Below are 18,811 nucleotides of genomic sequence, written 5' to 3' on the forward strand. Positions count from 1 at the left end.
ATCTGGTTTTGACAATAGAATGGAAGACATGCCAACACAGTTGTAGGTACCTAAAAATGGTTGTATGATAAGAAACAATCAGTGCGTTTGGATAGTAGATTATTTGGGATAATATTTTTGAAAAAAAATACAGTAGTGATGTATGTGAGACAAAAAGGTGGTTAAAAAATGTGTTAATGATGCAAGAAAATAAAATTTGGGAAATAATGTCTATCCAAGCAAATTAAATAGTAATTTTCGTTTATAAAAATGGTGAAATTAAAAGAAACTAAAGTTTTGGAGTCAACATGCAATTTGTTGAGTACTTTCTTTCCGCTTTATTCATGATTACAGCTTAGGCGTGCCCAAATAATCCCTTCAAAACAATTTTGAAGGCATCCATATCAAAGCATAATAATCATAAAAATAACAATTACAACTCCCCACAAAACCAATCAATTTAGATTTCAAATCAGGATTAACCCTCCAATTTCCGATGCCCTCCTCTAGATTTACAACCACAATTGACAAAAATCACACAAAAACGATTCAATACTTTAATTGTGCAATGGCACTGAATTTCTTCAACTACTGAACTAGCTTATTTCTTTCTTAATTAACTGTTTTGGAGGTGCCAAGGATTTCAAGATGTTAAAAAAGTCGAAAAAGGTAAATCTCTAGACTCAAAAGCTGAAAGTACGAATAAATAAAAAAGATTAAAAACCACCACCAACCACTCGTAGACTTTTGGTTTCACCGACTGCTACATTCAACTCGTTGTCACCTTCAAACTTGCAAATTGCCCGGTTCCATTCCACACTCTCAAAACTATCAAATGCTCTCTTTCTCCCAGATATCGACCTGACCTGATGGCGGATGCACTACTTGGTCCCGTTGTAGAAGTTCTAGTGGAGAAGGCAATACATTTGGCTTCTGAACAAATTGGCCGGTTTGTTGCATTCAAGAAAGACTTGGAGAAACTGAGGGATACGTTGACTCTGATCCAGGCTCTCCTTCATGATGCAGAGGAAAGACAGGTGACTCAACAATTCGTGAAGCTTTGGCTGGAGAAGCTTGAACGTGTGGCTTTCGATGCTGGTAATCTGTTGGATGACATCAACTATGAGATGATCCGGCGCAAAGTTGAGATTCAAAACCAAATGAAGAGGAAGGTATGCTTCTTCTTCTCACTCTCCAATCCCATTGCATTTCGTTGCAAAATGGCCTGCAAGATTCAGAAAATCAATATGGATTTGAAAAGAATCAATGAAGAAGCAAGGAACTTTGGCCTCCAGCCACAGACTGGAGCTACAGATGCGCCTCGTGTTCTTCCTCCTCCCAATGTAGGAGGATTTATAAAGAACAGAGAGAGTGACTCTGTTGCTGTTGATACGGGTTTCGTTGGAAGAGAAAATGATGTCTCAGCAATAGTAAAAATGTTGACTGCCCCAAATAATAATGACACTATCTCCGTTCTCCCTATAGTAGGGATGGGCGGGATCGGGAAGACTACATTGGCTCGAAATGTTTTTAATGATCCAAAGATTAAAGAACATTTTGAGAAGAGCATGTGGGTATGCGTGTCGGATGATTTCAATGCCAATAGGCTTTTTAGGTTGATGCTAGAATCATTGGAAGCACCAATGACCGGAGTTGAGGGTAAGGACGCCAAAGTCAAGCGGCTTAAGGGCTCATTGGATGGTAAAAGGTATCTACTGGTCTTGGACGATGTTTGGAGTAAGGATTCCGTACTATGGAATGACTTTCTTGAGTCTTTGAGGGGTACTAGCCCAGCCATGGGGAGCTGGATTCTTGTGACCACTCGTGAGCGAGAAGTGGCAACCATCACGAGAATTTCTTCTCCTCAAGATTATTCCTTGGAACAATTATCAGATGATCATTGTTGGCTCATTCTCAAAGAAAATGCATTGGGTGCTAGGAAAGTGCCAACTAGACCGCAAGAAGATATAGGTTTGAAGATTGCAGAAAAATGCCGAGGCTTACCATTAGCTGCAAGCGTTCTCGGGGGCATGCTGCGCAACAAGGAAATAGGTGAATGGCAGAAATTAGAGAGTGGGCTTCAAAGAGGTGAAAATAATGGCATTGATGAAATTTTGAAGTTGAGCTTTGATCATCTGCCATATCCATCTCTTAAAAAATGTCTTGCGTATTGTTCAATTTTTCCCAAGGATTTTGAAATGGAAAGGAATCAACTGATCCAACTTTGGGCGGCAGAAGGATTTCTTTATTCAAATCCAAGAAACAATAATATGTGTATGGAGGAAGTTGGCAACATGTACTTTACCATTTTGTTGGATAGTAACTTGTTTCAAGATGCAGAGGAGGATGAGCATGGGAATGTTGTGAATTGCAAAATCCATGATCTTGTGCATGATATGGTGCAATCCATTTCCAGTTCTAAAACTTTGAGGTTGACAGAGTCTGGAAGTGATGACCAGGGGACGTTTCCCATCCAGTATCTTGCACTAGAGAGAAGTGAAAAAGAAATGCCATTTCCTCCCTCTGAAAGGTTCAAGTGTATTACAACATTATTTTTGTTGGAAGACAGATCACTTAATGATAGAGAGATATCATTTTTTATGTTGCGAGTTTTGAGCTTAAGGTCATCAAGTGTCGAGGAGCTTCCTAAATCAATTGGGAAGCTAACTCATTTGCGGTACCTTGATTTATCCAGACCTTCAATCAAAATAATGCCAGACTCTCTTTGTCGACTTTATCATTTGCAGACATTAAGAGTTGAAGGTTGCAAATCATTGACAAAGTTTCCAGAAAATTTCACGAATTTGGTGAATTTGAGGCACTTTGAGGTGCGAAATTGCACAAACTGCAAAGAGTTACCAACTCTTGGGCACATGTCCTCCCTCAGATCTCTTCACTTGGAAAGTCTTGATGGCATAACAAGCATAGGACCTTCTTTTTATGGAGAATCAACCATACATAGTGGAAGCGGCAGTCAAAGTCCCCTAAATTTGTTTCCAGCACTTGAACATTTCAGTCTAAGGGACACGCTCAATTTGACTGAATGGACGGAAGCAGAAGTTGATGATAGAGAATTGATGGTATTTCCTGTCCTTGAGACGATAGAGATTGAAGATTGCCCCAAACTAGCAACTTTTCCAAGTCATTTTCCAAGTCTCAAGAAATTGCACATCCAGTCGACTAAGAATGGGTCAGCAGTAATGAAATATATTCGCAGCAGCGGAGTTAGCACTCTCACTGTTCTTAGCCTTTTGTATGTGACTGGGTTCACCGAGCTACCAAATGTGTTATTTCAAAACAATCCAAATCTTGCATATCTCCGGTTAAACAATCTTGATTTGACCCATTTCTTGGATTTTCCGTCTGATGTTCCTCAAACTTTAGAAGGTCCAAATTCCCAAACAGTGCTTGAGTTGAGCCAACCACACACTTGTATTGACAATAGTGCTACTCAACGTTTGGTTGGTCTTGAGTCCCTTGAGAAATTACATGTTCGATTTTGCAATTCACTCAAGTCGATTTCAATCCCCAAGGGAGACAAGTACCTCACTGCCTTGCGAGGAATTAGAAATTTCCTATTGCGATAGGTTGACCCACTTGTCCATCCCCCAGCTATCTGAGTCAGAGTGGGATTCCACTTCCTCGCCCTCCCTCTCCGCTACTTCTCCTCCTCCTCTTCTACCTCTCGAGAAATTGAAAGTAGACTGCTGCCCCGATCTGATCTCCTTTCCAATTGATTTAACCCGAACACCTTCTCTCTCTTACCCTAGACATATCATATTGTCCCAAAATAACGGACTTGCCCAAGGGGAAGCTTTGTTCTCTTACAAGCTTGAGAACCTTATCGATTGGACCATTCTCAGAAACCACAGAGTTGCATTCCTTCCTATACCTCTTTGATGCTCTCCCACCACCGCACCCCTACTTCCCCTCCCTTTCAAAATTAATTCTGCGTGGATGGTCTCATTGGGAATCTCTGCCCGAGCAACTTCAGGGCCTCTCTGCCCTAACAACTCTTTTTTTAGAAGGTTTTGGAGTGAAATCATTGCCCGATTGGTTTGGGAAGCTTTCGTCACTTGAACAACTTTGTCTCTTGGATTGTAAAAAGCTAGAGAATTTACCCTCTCACCAATCTATGAGAAGCCTCACCAGACTAAGATACCTGGAGATTGGCGGTGTCCCCTTCTAAAGGAAAGATGTAAACCAGAGAGCAGCAGTAGCAGCACCACCGAATCCAATTCTGAGTGGTCGAAGATCTCCGGCATTCCCCAAATTGTAATTGATGAGCAGCAAATCAGAGGCTAATCCCCATTTGAAGCTCATAAATAACGTCAGTTTTCCCAATTAAAGCTACTAGGTATTCCTCTGTCTTACTACTTCACAGTTTTTTCAATTAATTTTGCTTCTTCTATCTATCTATATTTCTTTTCCCTTAAAATCTTTTCTTTGTATTTACAGCGGAAATGTATTGATAATATTTGTTAATCAAATCTCATTTGTGCAGCCTAACTTCTACTCAATAATTGATGCGAACTATTTTTCCTTCGTCCTGTGCGCTTTTGCTTTCTAGGTAATCTTTTCATTTATGTTTGTGTGATCTTTTGTCCCTGAATTAGCACTTTCCAGATATTCCTTTGTGATCTACTACCATGTTTTACTTCCTCCAATATTTGTGTCTTTCAACATGTTAAAGGATTAACATTATTTGGAACTTTGTTAATGAGAGAAATTTTGTGAGGCCATTTCTGAAATTTATTGCAATATGGTCGGAAAACATAATCGTTGTATTAGCTATGGTTATCCAAAACCTTTCTCAGCTATCATAGCTTATGTTTGAAAATAGTAACTACAGGTCATTCTTACAGCTAATAATTTCGAAATTTTGCAGTTTATAGTGTGCAACATAAAGTTTGCAAATTCATTGCTATGAATAATGCTAACTTTTCAGCATCCACCAAAGTATGTTTGATCAAATTTGATCATCTTATTTTTCTTTCTACTTTGCTTATGCATTTAGTATGCCATATCAATCCTTTATCTCCATTTGTTTTTTACATTTGCATCGTCGATTATTTCAGTGAATTGTTAATTCAAATTTGGTCTATATGCAGTGGTGAAGGTTTCAGACTAGTTTAAGTCTTGCTTTTAGCTCAAACAAATTCCTAGATTGCGTTGGTGTCTTTTGAAATTCTATAAATGGTAAATTTTGTATGAGTGATCCTCTATGTCAAAAATATTTAACTACAGAAGCTACTTCAGCCTGCCATTAACTCCTTAAGCCTGCTATTAACTCCTTAGAGTCAATCTTCATGGTTACTCTTTTATTTTGGCATTTACTTATTCATCCTTGCATATATCCAGTTTGAAATTTCAACATGAGCAATGTGCATGTGAGATTGTAAGGATTGACAATTGAAGTAGCCAACTAACACCACTATTACTTTGAAGTTTTAAAAATGTTTTACGTGAAAATGACTGTGGACAAGCTTGGCGACTCATGTAAGCATACATTCTAGTGGATTGATAGATGTCCCCTTCTAGAGGAAAGATGTAAACCAGAGATCAGCAGTAGCAGCACCACCGACCCCAATTCTGAGTGGTCGAAGATCTCCCACATTCCCCACATTGACATTGATGAGCAGCAAATCAGAGGCTAATTCCCATTTGAAGTTCATGAATAATGTCAGTTTCCCCAATTAAAGCTACTAGGTATTCCTCTATCTTACTACTACGCAGTTTTTTTCGATTAATTTTTGTTTCTTCTATCCATCTATATTTCTTTCCCCATAAAATCTTTTCTTAGTATTGACAGTGGTAATTTATTGATAATGTTTTTTAATTGAATCTTTAATTGTGCAGCCTAACTTCTGCTGAATAACTGCTCCAAACGTATCTTTCCTTGGTCCTCTTAATTTCTGCTTTTCAGGTAACCTCTCTGTTTATGTGTTTGTGTGCTTTTTTCTACTTTCATGATACTCATTTGTGATCCACTATCCTTTTTTACTTCCTCTGGTATTTGTTTGAACTTCAGTAACGAGAAAATTTATTGCAATTTGGTCTCAAAAAAAAATTGTTTCATCTGACGTGGTTATCCACATAAATTTTTCTGCTATCAAAATTTGTGTTATATGGTGAGAAAGGCAACTATCTGCACATTCTTTCCAATTATAAATTTCAAAATTTTGTAGTTGTTAGTGGGTAGCATACACTTTCCCAATTTAGTGCTGTGAAGTAGGCTAGTTTTTTCAGCATATCCACCACTTATTTTCGATCAAATTTTTCCATCTTATTTTCTTTCTACTTTACTTGAGCACTTAGTACATACGCTATATATTGATCTTTTATCTCTATCTGTTTTTTTTTTCATTTCATTGTCGATTAGTTAGTTGGTTGGTTGATTCAGGTCTAGACTTGTATTCAGTAGTGAAAGTTTCAGACTAGCATAGTTTTGCCTTTTGGTCAAACAAATTACTAGACTGAGAGACATAATAGCATTACTCAAAATTAAAAGATTTTGAGTTTCTCATTTGTTTGAGCATTTTTGTATTCAGCCAAGAGTATGCCATATCTAGTTTGTGGTTTGAAATTTTGACATGAGCAATGTGTTTGTTAGATTGTAATGACTGACAACAAAAATAGCCAACTAGCACAGTGATAATATTTAAGCTTTAAGAATGTTTTACATGAGAATGACGTTGGAGTAGCTCGGTCAGTCATACAATTATATATACTTGAGCGTGTCTTTTTAGCAAAAGATTTGTAGTTCTATGAGCAAAGTGATAATATTTCAAGCATTGATCAGTGATGCAAAGTATTCCATTCAGTTGAGGAATTCCACATATTAGTTGAAACTAAGAGCTTTTTCCTCAAAATGCTGAATTTTTTTCCCTGCCAAACAATGCACTTCATAAAGTAAGCTTAAATCATCATGTTTACACTGAGATTCTGAACTTAGCATGATTGTGAACATGCTTTTGATCCTATTCACTTTATTGGAAAAAATTGTAGTAGTACCAAGAGATTGTTAGCCTTTCAAGTAATGAACTTAAAAAAGCCAATATTTCAAGTGATTAGTATAACACACTAAGGCCTTTAATTTGTTCTGAACTTAGCTCAAGGCCATTGACCAGTTAATTGTTGGAGCTTTTGTTTCTTTTGCTATTTCTACTATAGGAACAAATGCTAAAATCTATCTTTCACTGCTTGGGAAGATGGTGGTCACTATTTTGTGTTGTCTAGCAAAGTATTTGATAATCATCTTATATTGTGTGTCTGCTTTTATTTTTAATTATTTTCAATTTATGATCTTTTCTTTATATGGTAACAGGTATATTGGAACAAAAGTTTTCAGCTATCATGGTTTACTGTTTTATGGTGATGCAAACAAGTTACCTACACATTCTTGGACTTGCAAAAATAAGGGGTTGTTTGCTTGGTGAGGGCTTTCTAGCTTCAGATTAGATCCATCAGGGCATTCCCACAAGAAACTCTTTAGCCTTTATATGGAGATGGTGTAGGTACTATTCATCATTCCTATAATGCTTTTTCTTTTGCTATATTCAATTGTTCTTCATCTTTGATCTAATGGTATCTTTTCTTATGTTGTAGGCAATACCAAGTTTTAGTTTTGGAATCTACAATGAACCATCCATAAAAACACGTGGAATAGTATAGAAGGCTGAGGGTATAATAGATTTTCTTGAGGCTTAGACATGCTGCAACGAAGATTACTTGGGCTGGCTGCATGAGGTAACACTCCTCTTCCTGATGAACAATTTATGATTCAGAAAAATTTTATCCGACTTCAAAGACAATTAAAGGGAGTAATGATATGAAATTCTACATAGTCATATCCACAGCATAAGGAATACTTATTTTGAAAACCTGTCTTCGGATCCCTCCACCTAAAGGCACTACTTTTTGTATTCCTCTTGGGCAACAGATCCCTCATTTTTTGACACGAATGAAAGTGTAAATAGCAACTTTTCCAGTTATTAGTACCTTAAATGTCAAGAAATATCAATAAATAGTGTTGCTCTTCAGTTGATTGAATGGTCAAGTAGTGCCTTGAAGTAGTTGGTTGATATATCTTCCAAATAGAGCTGTTAGGTGTAATGATATGCCATTTCCTGTGGATCAACCTCATTGGCAGTACAATTCATGTGGATTGCAACCTCTTGGTGAAAGAGAGTATCCTTGTTTTGTCAAGGGAACTTGTTATGAAAAATACTTGGCTAGTTATTATTCCCCTGCAAAAATTCAAATTCCTTTTGTAAACATGCTGAAATTAGAAAAACAAATAAAGAGATTAATAAATAAATAAGAAGAAAATGAACCACCTCAAAGTATTCTAGTTTGCTAACTACTAATAAAAAGTCAATTGTGAAAATCAGCTATAAGGATGGTATGTAACTTCATTACATTTAATCACTACCCAAATAACCGGTGAAATATATGTGCATTATCTCCATTAAGTAGCTATGCGGGAAGAAATGTCAAGAAAATGCTATTTAATTATCAAGAAACATGATTTGTCCAGATTAGTTTTTGTAGTCTCTTTCAAATTTAGTGTTTTCAATTATTTAGTGAATTCTTACAAAATTAATTTTGTGGATTTTGAAATTAAACATTTTGGGAAGAATTTGGTATCTGAATGCGACCGCCATCCTCTAATGTTCATATCCTTTTCCTTTTTTATTGGTGATTCCTTGTGTTTGTGGTTATGGACTCTGATTTGATATTTCAAGAATGTAAGGACTGTTCCTGTTGAAACAGGTTGTCTTATCATCTTTGAGGAGCTATTTCCTTGGCAGTGGCATTCTAACTTCAAATAGATCCATCAAAGCTCTCCAAAAGGAAGATTCTTTCTCGTTCTGTATATGGAGAAGGTTTAGTTACAATTCAGAATGACTATAATGCTTTCTCCTTTTCTATATTCAATTGGTGGGCAACTTTTGATCTAGTGGCATCTTTTCTTATGTTGTAGGCAATGACAAATCTAGTTTGAGGGTTTACAGTTAAGTATTGGAAAAGATTCATGGTACAGTATAAAAAGAAGAGGGTGGAATATATCTTCTTGAGGGAGGCTTAGAGCTCTGCTGCTGCAACAAAGATGAGGTACACTCCTCTTTATGCTGAAAAATTTTTTATTCGGGAAAAGTTTATCCAATTGCAAAGACAATTTAAAGAACCGACCTTTAAATTGTGTTGCCTTGAAGCAGTAAATAGCAACTTTTTTAGTTATTAGTGGCTGAAATTTTAAGAAATAGTGAAGCTTGTCTGACGGTTGAATAGTCGGTCAAGCGTTGCCTTGAACTTGATTTATCTTCTAAAAAGAGCTACTTGTCGAAACAATGGGCAACTGCTATTTTTTGGTTCACTTGGTATGTGGTAACCGAAGGATGAAGTTGCATATATTCATTTTTGTATGTGGTTCTTGAAATTACTTATTCATCTGTAGTTAGCAAATCGGAATATTTTCAGGATCTCTTAGTTGTTGAGTTAGTTCTTATGCCCTAGTGGATTGTGGATCCGTTTAACAATGTTACTAGTAGATTACATTCATTCTTTAATTCTCTAATGCAACTCTGTGTTGTCGCACAGTTATTTGAGTGCCAGAGATCAGATGAATTGCCTATAGACATGCTAAGGAAGTTTTCCTGTGTATGAGTAACTAAGAACACAAGCTATTCTTGCAATCTAGTGATGGGGCAGTCCTTTAATTCAAGGTTATAGAATGGTTGATGGCAAAGACACCAGGTTAATACTCTCCTTTTATTGGTTCATCTTAATGTTGCATAAAATTCTCTAGCCTGTCATGAGATGTATATCATTTTGAGTCTTTAAGATGAATTAGGTTAATGGACGGTGAGACGGTTAAAATTTTATATGGAATTCTGATGGATATCATTGAATCAGGAAGTAAATTTTTGAGAGGAAGGCTCGCGTTATTGGGAGTACGCGTCATTGGACGGCAATCTCCTGGTGGAAAAGACTGTCCATGCCTTGAAGTGGAACCGATGAATAGGCAAAAATCTTCAAGTACTTAGTTAAGAATGAATAGGCAAGTCAAACACCTTTATGGTACTTTTGAACACACTGAATTAGAAATCAATGAACAAACAGATAAATACAACCAAAAAGAAATGAACACCTCAAAGTATTTTGTTAGCTTACTATAGATAAACAAGTAAACTTCAAGAACCAGCTACAAGGATGATATGTAACTTCATTAGCATAACCTATGAAATAAATAATAGTAGACTTCCATTATCTTCACTAAGAGCTCCATTGGGAAGAAATATCAAGAAACTGCTTTAAGGCATGACTTAAATATCAAGTAAATTTATTGACTTTATTTTTTGAGGTATCTTGCAAATTCAGTTTTTTCTGTTATCTAATGAATTCTTACAAAATGAACTCTCTGGTTTTCGAAATTGAAATTGCTTAGAAATTTTGGGAAGGGTTTTGGTACCATAAATGCTGCTGCAATCCTCTATCAGCCTTATCATTTTGTTTTTTACCTGTTTCTTGATATTTATGTTTTTGTGGACTTTTGATTTTGTTTCTCAAATCTAAGAGGACTATTTCTATTGAAACAGGTTGTCTTGAACAAAATCTAGAGTCCTGATACGTTGTTTAAATAGCTTGATCACTTAGATGAAGTTTGAATTTGGCTATATTGTGGGTGCAAAAGGGTTTCTGACCTTAGTAACCTGATGTTAATCTATTCATAACAAATTTGGCGCAACCAAAAACATTGAGATGCTGGGTTCCAAGGAACAAAAGTCAAGTTTAATGAATTAGAATAATTTAGCCAGCTACTTATCCTCTTATATTGATGTTAGTATTAACTACTCAAGATCTAAATCTACACTTCATTCCTTTAAAAAGTAAGCGCTCATATATGTTGTAATCTTCTAAGAATTGAATGTTACTAATTTTTCTAACTTTGTTGGTGCCTGATGGTAGCTACTTTTTGGCTCAAAGAACACTCTGTGAACAGCAGAGTCATTGCACATATTGAGGAACCTCTTCTATATCTGGCCTAGTTCAAGACCTCCCAAGATTGAGGTCTTAACTAGCCTAGTTCAAAACCTCCTTCACAGTTGCACTAGAAAAAGTAAGCAGAAAACTTCCTTTGTTGGAGGGATTTATCTGGGCTCTCTCCCAAGAGGAAGATTCTTGCACTTTAATTCCATATAGAGAACGTTAAATTACAATTCAGCATGAGTGTAATGCTTTCTACAGTGGTGTATGCTTACTATATAGCTTCTGATCTGATGCCATTTCTTCCCGTGGTTGTAGGCGGTTTTGAGTCTAGCTTGAGAGTCTACTCTCAGATTGATAAATTGTGGAAGAATATATGAGGCTGACAACGACAGATCATTCTGGCTAGCTGCGGGGATTCTCATGCATGAGGTACACACTTCCCTTTGTGATGAAAATTCTCTGGTTTTAGAAAATTTGTTTGACTTTTGTCAATACTGCTGATTTCTTTATGGCTTCGTGAATTTTCATAAACAATAGAATTAGTAAGATCTTCTTAAATTGCCATTTATTTTAAACTTGTCTGAAATTTTGAATCTTCCACCCATGGTTTTCAAGGTTAAATAACAGAGCTATGGATGAGCAATACATGGGAAAGCCACTGGTCGGATTTTTAAGTTGTGGTATGTTCTTGCTCCCATAATCATGCATCTACTTCCTAGGTCTATTATTTCCACTTTTCTGGAGTGTATTTACTATTGCACTTAACCTAACAGATACCAAATTTGTTTCCATTTAGATGACAACTGCTGCAAATGAGGCTTGTCAGCCCTTTTAAAGAAACATAACCTAGTCGAATTGAGAAGCTTTCGTCTGTTGAAGGGTTCTAAGTTGGCAAATGCAAAAAGCTTGAGTGGTAATCCTTCCACCAATCCACCAGAAGGCTTGAGTGGATATAGGATGCGTATCTTTTGATTTATAGGGAAGATGATGTCACAAGGGGAGCTGCCCCAACAGTGAGTGATGCAAGAGCTATGAGATTTTCTACTTTGATCATATTCTAATTGGATGCTAAGTTGTCACAATCTGCTTAAATTCTAAGAAAACTGAAGTCTACACTGAGTGTGTTAATGATTTAGTCAATTCTGTGTATTCTATAATATGCTATCTTCAGTTCTGTATATTCAGTCTCATGATGCTATACAATCTTTTGGCATTTTGCTTGACAGACCCTTGTTGCTATACGTGAAAGTGAATTGAGTATTAGAACATTACACAATGTATTTGAGTTTTGGAAAATCTGGTGCCAAAAGAATTTGCAAAATTTGTTATATTAGAGGAAAGAAATGTACGATTAGAAATGTGAACACAGAACATCTACCAACATTGTTTTTGGAGACTAGTACTCTTGATGATGTGTTCGCCTGCAAGCTGATAGGTTTCTGTATCTTAATCTATCATTTACTACAATCAAAACCTTGCTAGCTATGTTTGCAAGCTTTATATTTTAATCAGAACAAAACTTTTCCATTTCATATTTTAATCAAAGTACATACAATCATTTTACTTACACAACCGGTGGCTAGGCTTACCAAATCCAAATTCACCTTCTCTTCAAAACGCTACTCCGGCTAAACAAAACAATCTGATATTCTCTATTCAAACAATCATTTCTAAATTTTTTAGGTCGAATTTATATGTTATATGAATTATTGGATTGTAATGTTTCTTTTAATGTTTTGCATAATATATTTCTTCTTTTATATTAATTTGATTTAAAAATAAATATTGTCTTTTTTATACCTAACAATTTTAAGCTAATTAAATCATAAGTTCTATTTCCTTTTTGGATTAAAAGATAGAAGGGCAAAATTGTTCAATTTAGCTTATTAAGCATTAAGTTATGAATATTTATCAAACAGTATAAATAGATTCAGCATTAGGATTCAGACATTCATATATCTCTTTTCAGTGCTTAAAATTCAGCAAATTAATTATTTCAGTATTCAGAATTCAGAATTCAGATTCAGTGTTATCAAACGGAGCCTAATTAAAGTTAATTCAATTAACATTTCCATATTTAACTGACTACTATTAGCCCATCAAGAAGTGAATTTCTTCCATTTCCAATTTGGAATATGCAATCAAGAGACAATCAAATTTTTTCCTGCAAAGTAAAATGTATAATAAGTCAAAAACAAATCAAAAAATTTTATGCATTTTTTTCTAAGATAAAAAGCTATTGGCATCGTTTTACATACATTTTTTTTTTTTGGTATGTACCATTTTACATGCTTTATTAGGACACATGCAATATTTGGTAATTGTTTCAATAAATTTTCATTTTTTTTACAAAAATGGAAATAAAGAATATTTACTTTTTGTTCTCTTCTTTTTTGTGATCAATTTGGGTTAATGCACCACAATTTAAGATGATAGTTGTGTTCTTCATTTTTTTCCAATTATTATTATTCTCTTTTAGGTTTATTCTATTACAAAGCATGGCAAACAATTAAAATGTATAAGACATTACATGAGAAAAATTGACCTAATACGAGAAATAAATGAGTCACTTAAATGATGAGTATAACTAAAATCAGTTTATCAATTTTTTGACTATTTGTGTATGAGAATCAAACAAAAGAAATGTTCCGGATGAATTAATGTAGATTGGGAGAAATGGATCTCAAGTTGGAAAATTAAGAATCTTTCATATACCAAAGGTTGTATGTGATTTATTTATTTAAGGAAAAAAACCACATACAATCCGATAATGGGCTCCTCTGCATTACCCTCTTCCCTCCAATTTCTCTCAATGCACTCTTAAATTAGTGAAACATGTATTACGTATATATAAACGGTTGGAATTACCTCTAGCTAATCATATTTCTACACTATAATTAATTATCAAACATTATATTTGACATCTATCCTATTCGAGTTATCTATTAAGAATAGTATTCAACTTTTCTACTCATAATCTGATTGCATAATGAAGAAAGTTCATAACTTTCCGATTCAAAAAATTGATTGCATTTGTCAAGGCCTTTTTTTTTTAAAGATTAATTGAATTTTTCTTGACTTTGGAAAAAAGTAATAGAATTGAAAATAAGAAAAAAAAAAGGTATTAACGAAAAATCTTATGCATTTTATGACAAAAAGAAAAAAATTTGGTTATTTAATATGAATTGCTCATTCTTTTTCTTTTCTTTTTTTTTCTCACTCAATTTTAATAAATGAAGAAAATCCTAGATTTTATTACAAAATATTTTTTGAAAAATAAAAGTTTCATATGTTTTAACTGTGAATCTAGACAATTTTTATTGAATCCAAAAATTATAGTTTTACCATTTAAATTTTCTTCTAATTGCTGCAATTTTGCATCTTATTCAACCTGCTGTCTAGCCTTTTGCTTTCATTGGAAGTATAGCAACAATTGAAAAAGCATATTTATCTACTTTACAAAGTTCCAACAAATAAAAATGAAATGAATTTAATAAACAGTGAAAAATTCAGCTAGTTTGCAGTTTTTCCTGACTTAAAAAAAACCGCGAGAATTGAAAAAATAAGAGAAATAGCTACTTATGAAAATTCTTATGCATCCGTAAACCAGCTAATTTTTGGCAGTTCATCAATTTCATTTTTTGGAACCCTTTTTTGATTTGATGAATGTCTTTTCTATTTGTTACTATAGTCCAAGTGAAAACTAATGCTGAATAGCAATTATGATCGCAACTAGGAGATAAAGAAATTAAATGTTCAGGTCAAATTTGGGGATCAAGGAAGGACAAAAATTTAAAGGCAAAAAAACATTAATTTGCACTAAGGGAGGATTAGAGCTGCTATGCTTTTGGATAGTAGGGGAACCCCTTCTTCTGTTCATCCCTAAGGCGGGAGGGTGTAGCCCTCTTGGAGACAGATGTAGCTTGTAACTCTTTGTTCTCTGCCTTTTAGCATTGCAATAAAATAACGTTTTAAAAAAAAAAAAGTTAACAACCTTATATATAGTTGCAATGACAAAGTACTAAATTGGATCATGACATCTATATTTTGAATTTTTGAAAAAAAAATAATCAAAATCAACATGAAAATTTCATTTTTGTATGGTTCCATGTTATAAAAGCTAGGTTTACTTGGCTTGTTGATTGAAAAAAAAAAAAAAAAAGAGAGAAAGAACGAGCACTAAAATTGATCATAAATCAAAATTTTTTTTGTTTATGATGCAATAAGATTTTTTATAAATGAAGAAAAGATATATCAGTTGTAATCTTAATAAATGCAACTAATTGGAACTTTCCTTAGTAGATAACATTAATACGATGATGTCATAGTTAACATTCTACAATTAAGACTTAGAAACATAGTTAGACAAAAGTACCTCCAACCTTTCATTGACAGAGAGGAGTCTAGTCCCATTGCAATCATTAGTATAAATAGTCATAAAATTAGTGTACATTATAATTTTTACATAAGTTTAAAAAAAAAAAAAGAAACATTTGCATTGAAATTTTGCATGGAAAAAAATTTTTTGTACAAAGAAGTTCAGTAGTCCATAAAGCATCATAAGCAAGATAGCCAATAATTACAAGAAACACTTTTACCAAGCAATGTACAATACACACTTAAAATAACAACAACAAAAAAGAATTTAAAAAAACTACTATAGATTACGGAAAAATTAAAAAAATAGTCTCTCACATATTGGTTTTATACCTTTTACATCCTTTACATATAAAATAATGATTTTTTGCCCCTCACATATTAGCTTTGTACCTCTTATGTTTCTCATATATAAAATGATGATTTTTTACCCCTTACAATAAAAACACACATTTTGAGTCCCTGGGCTCATTCCATTCATATTTTTACTGAAGGAAAAATCATGTGCATTTCATATCCACAAACTTTAGAGACAAAATAAAAAAAAATCACAAAGAAAAAGGAAAAAACGTCCCTCACATTTCTTTCTTCTTCATCTTATTTTCTGAGCAAAAAATGTGATACTTACTAACCATAGTTGCCTCCGACCGCCATGTTGGCGATGTTATCGTGGATCACCACCATTTTCAATCACAAATTTCACCAAAATTCAACTTTCCACATAATTGTTCGTGTAGAATCTAATTTTGATATTGGTTAAAAAGAACAAAATTGGATAAAACATAAAAAAACACACTAGTCGATCGGTAGAATTTGCCACAACTAATATCGAGAAACAAAAAGCACTAGATTTTTTCTATTAGCTGTATGAGTTTAGAAAAAAAGCACGAAACTAATATCGAAATCAAATTCTACCTGCTAGTGTTATCCATATATATTTGTTTACTTTAGATAAAAAAACTAATATAAAATAGATTTTATGCAAAAAAACTAAGTGAGAAACCAATTTTTGGTGAAATTTTGTGATTGAAAGTTGTTGTGGTCAATCAGAATACTGTAGTATATTAGCTCGTTATTTATTTTAAACTGTATATATTGGGTCATTTCAAAAGCTAAAGATGTAGCAGTGGCCTTGCAAGTACTTTGAGGAACCACAAGGAACGAGACAAAAGGACATTAAAATAATAAATAAATAAACAAACAAAAAGAGTGAATTCAAAGCTGGGAAAATGGGAAAGAGTAATTTTAGTATCTAACTTGTTTCGCTAAGAATTTTTAATGCACCGAGATTAATCACAAACATGAAATAGTTAAATAATAGTAGTACACTATCATGACTATAACAATAATAATATAACATAAAATAAGGAGTCCCTAATATATATGGCTGATGATTTAGGTTATAAGACATGGCAGTTTAGGATTAACGTGTCAATTCTTATCTTTTAACAAGTTACTAATTGGTTAGTCGTATCAACTTGTGGGTTGATCTAAAAATACCCATTTTATTACACAACGAGGAGACTAATTTTTTTATGAGTGTTTCAATCAAGTTTCTTTCAAGTCATGTTAATGTTGTGTCATCATATCCAAAAGTGCCATGTCTAGTTATTTCTTATGCAATGAATAATCTAATCAGCTATTTTATTTTCAATGAAAGGATAAGTTGATAGTCGGGTCTTGAGAACATTAGCCAAGTAACGATGAGATTCCTGATTCGATTCTAGAGACCCTGTCTCTCCCCCTCCCCCGTATAAGGTTTGAATTCTCCTCTTGAATAGAAAAAAATTCACCTTTAAAAAAGTTGATGACTTGAAAAGTCAAAATATCTAAAACATTTTTTTTTTAACTTTTAGTGTCAAATCTAAAAATCACCCTTCCATAGTGCAAATACAAAGTGGAAAAATAGGGACTTAGCAATTGAGTACATATGGCACGAGATAATCAAGACACTAAAACAATAATCTTAGATACTGTACTGATAAATGACCATAACAAGCACTATTCATGTGCGAGGCGTACCACATTTTTACTTTTTCTTGTGTTCCGTGAACAAATGCTACGTTTACTATCACCAACTTATTGTTCACATGAAACAAAGTGCCCTTTCCGTCCCCTTGAGGCTTATTGATACAAGATTCTTCCTCTAGATCCTTCTGTGTTCTAACCAACCTCTTAACAGAAACTTTTTTTGACGACTAACAGAGTAACTAACTTCTGAATTGTTAACTAACTTCCTGATAAGGAAAGCACAGCAGATACATTTCTGCTAAAAGGTATTTAAAATATCTCGGGTCATTACACATAGATTCAAATGCAATGTGGTGTTTTCTCACTGTTATGGTAGCAATATCCTTTTTTTTTTCCCTTCTTTTTTGGTTTCATGGAGTTCAAAAAGGGCTGATTTGTAACTAAGATATCTCCCTCACATACAAGAATATTATGGTACGTTACACCAACTTAAAGTGGTTACATGATTTTCCGTACATAATTGCAGATACTCTTGCATATCTTTCACCTAAAGGATTAGGATATTTTTATTGAATTAAGCCAAAGATGTTTTTATTGCATTGCTGTTGGTACAGAATAACAGGGTGACCCTTCAAATTGGAACAAGAACTTCAACTCATTTCGTGCCACAAGGAAGCATGCAAATAGAAAAATTTAGACTAAACCTTTGGAATAAAGTAAATTTGGATGCCATCAATATAGATTATTGCAGTGTTATTGCTTTCGTCTACAAAAGCGGTAAACCTCAAGCCACTGCAAGAATAGATGCCAATCAATTTCTAACAAGTAAGGAAAAGGCTAAAAGCAAACACTAAGGAAAGCACAGAAATTAATGATTGCCTTTGGAATCTTTTCTTCCTGCTTTTATTATCCCTTCTTGCAGCATTTGCTCTATCAGAGGAAAAGAATATTGAAAAGCTTCAACTTCAATTTAATTACCAAGAGAAAAGTTGAAACCACCTCCAATTTGTGGACTTGCCATTTCAATCACTTAATTCCTCAGAAAAACTTCAATTTTCGATCGCGCCTAGCTTCCCTGCAAAACCCCCACTCAATAAAAAATTCATCTCTCTTCCTTCGCTTCACAACAATCGTTCGACGTTGCTAGCAAGAAAATCTCCCATCTTCTTGCTTCAAGATCAGGTAATCTTCCCTTTCATTCATAGTTTCTTCATATTATGGGTGCATTGACGTGGGGTATATGATGGAATTCCTTTTTGTCTTATGAATTTCCATAATTACTTAATGAATGAAATCTAAAATTTCACATAAATCAGTAGTTGTTTACTAGATACTTGATTGTGTTTTTTGTATACTTAGAAGATTAGATAAAATTCATCATTTGATGCTCAATCGAATAAGTGTGTAGAATGCATTGCCCAATAAATTATTCTTGGTCTGTTGATTATTTGAGTCATTATAGGATTTTAATAATCTTTCAGAATTACCCTTC

General features: G+C 34.0%; 1 protein-coding gene and 2 long non-coding RNA genes across 3 annotated transcripts; all 3 read left to right on the top strand.

Moving 5' to 3' along the window:
* The first annotated feature begins 848 nt into the window (after positions 1–848).
* LOC113766559 (putative disease resistance protein RGA3) lies at positions 849–3,240 on the top strand. Its single transcript, XM_027310737.1, has 2 exons — positions 849–3,120; positions 3,227–3,240. Exons 1-2 carry the CDS (start codon positions 849–851, stop codon positions 3,238–3,240), a joined length of 2,286 nt encoding a protein of 761 aa, XP_027166538.1.
* Positions 3,241–3,321: 81 nt separating this feature from the next.
* Positions 3,322–12,239, top strand: LOC113765314. Its single transcript, XR_003467710.1, has 5 exons — positions 3,322–4,336; positions 4,484–4,549; positions 11,287–11,400; positions 11,587–11,651; positions 11,768–12,239. It is a non-coding gene; the product is annotated as an uncharacterized LOC113765314 (long non-coding RNA).
* On the top strand, positions 5,511–10,283 carry LOC113765316. Its single transcript, XR_003467712.1, has 8 exons — positions 5,511–5,688; positions 5,839–5,905; positions 7,307–7,496; positions 7,588–7,728; positions 8,755–8,867; positions 8,966–9,096; positions 9,583–9,738; positions 9,898–10,283. It is a non-coding gene; the product is annotated as an uncharacterized LOC113765316 (long non-coding RNA).
* Positions 12,240–18,811: the final 6,572 nt, after the last annotated feature.

This window comes from Coffea eugenioides, chromosome 3 (genome assembly GCF_003713205.1).
Source record: "Coffea eugenioides isolate CCC68of chromosome 3, Ceug_1.0, whole genome shotgun sequence".
In the NCBI taxonomy this organism is placed as follows: domain Eukaryota; kingdom Viridiplantae; phylum Streptophyta; class Magnoliopsida; order Gentianales; family Rubiaceae; genus Coffea; species Coffea eugenioides.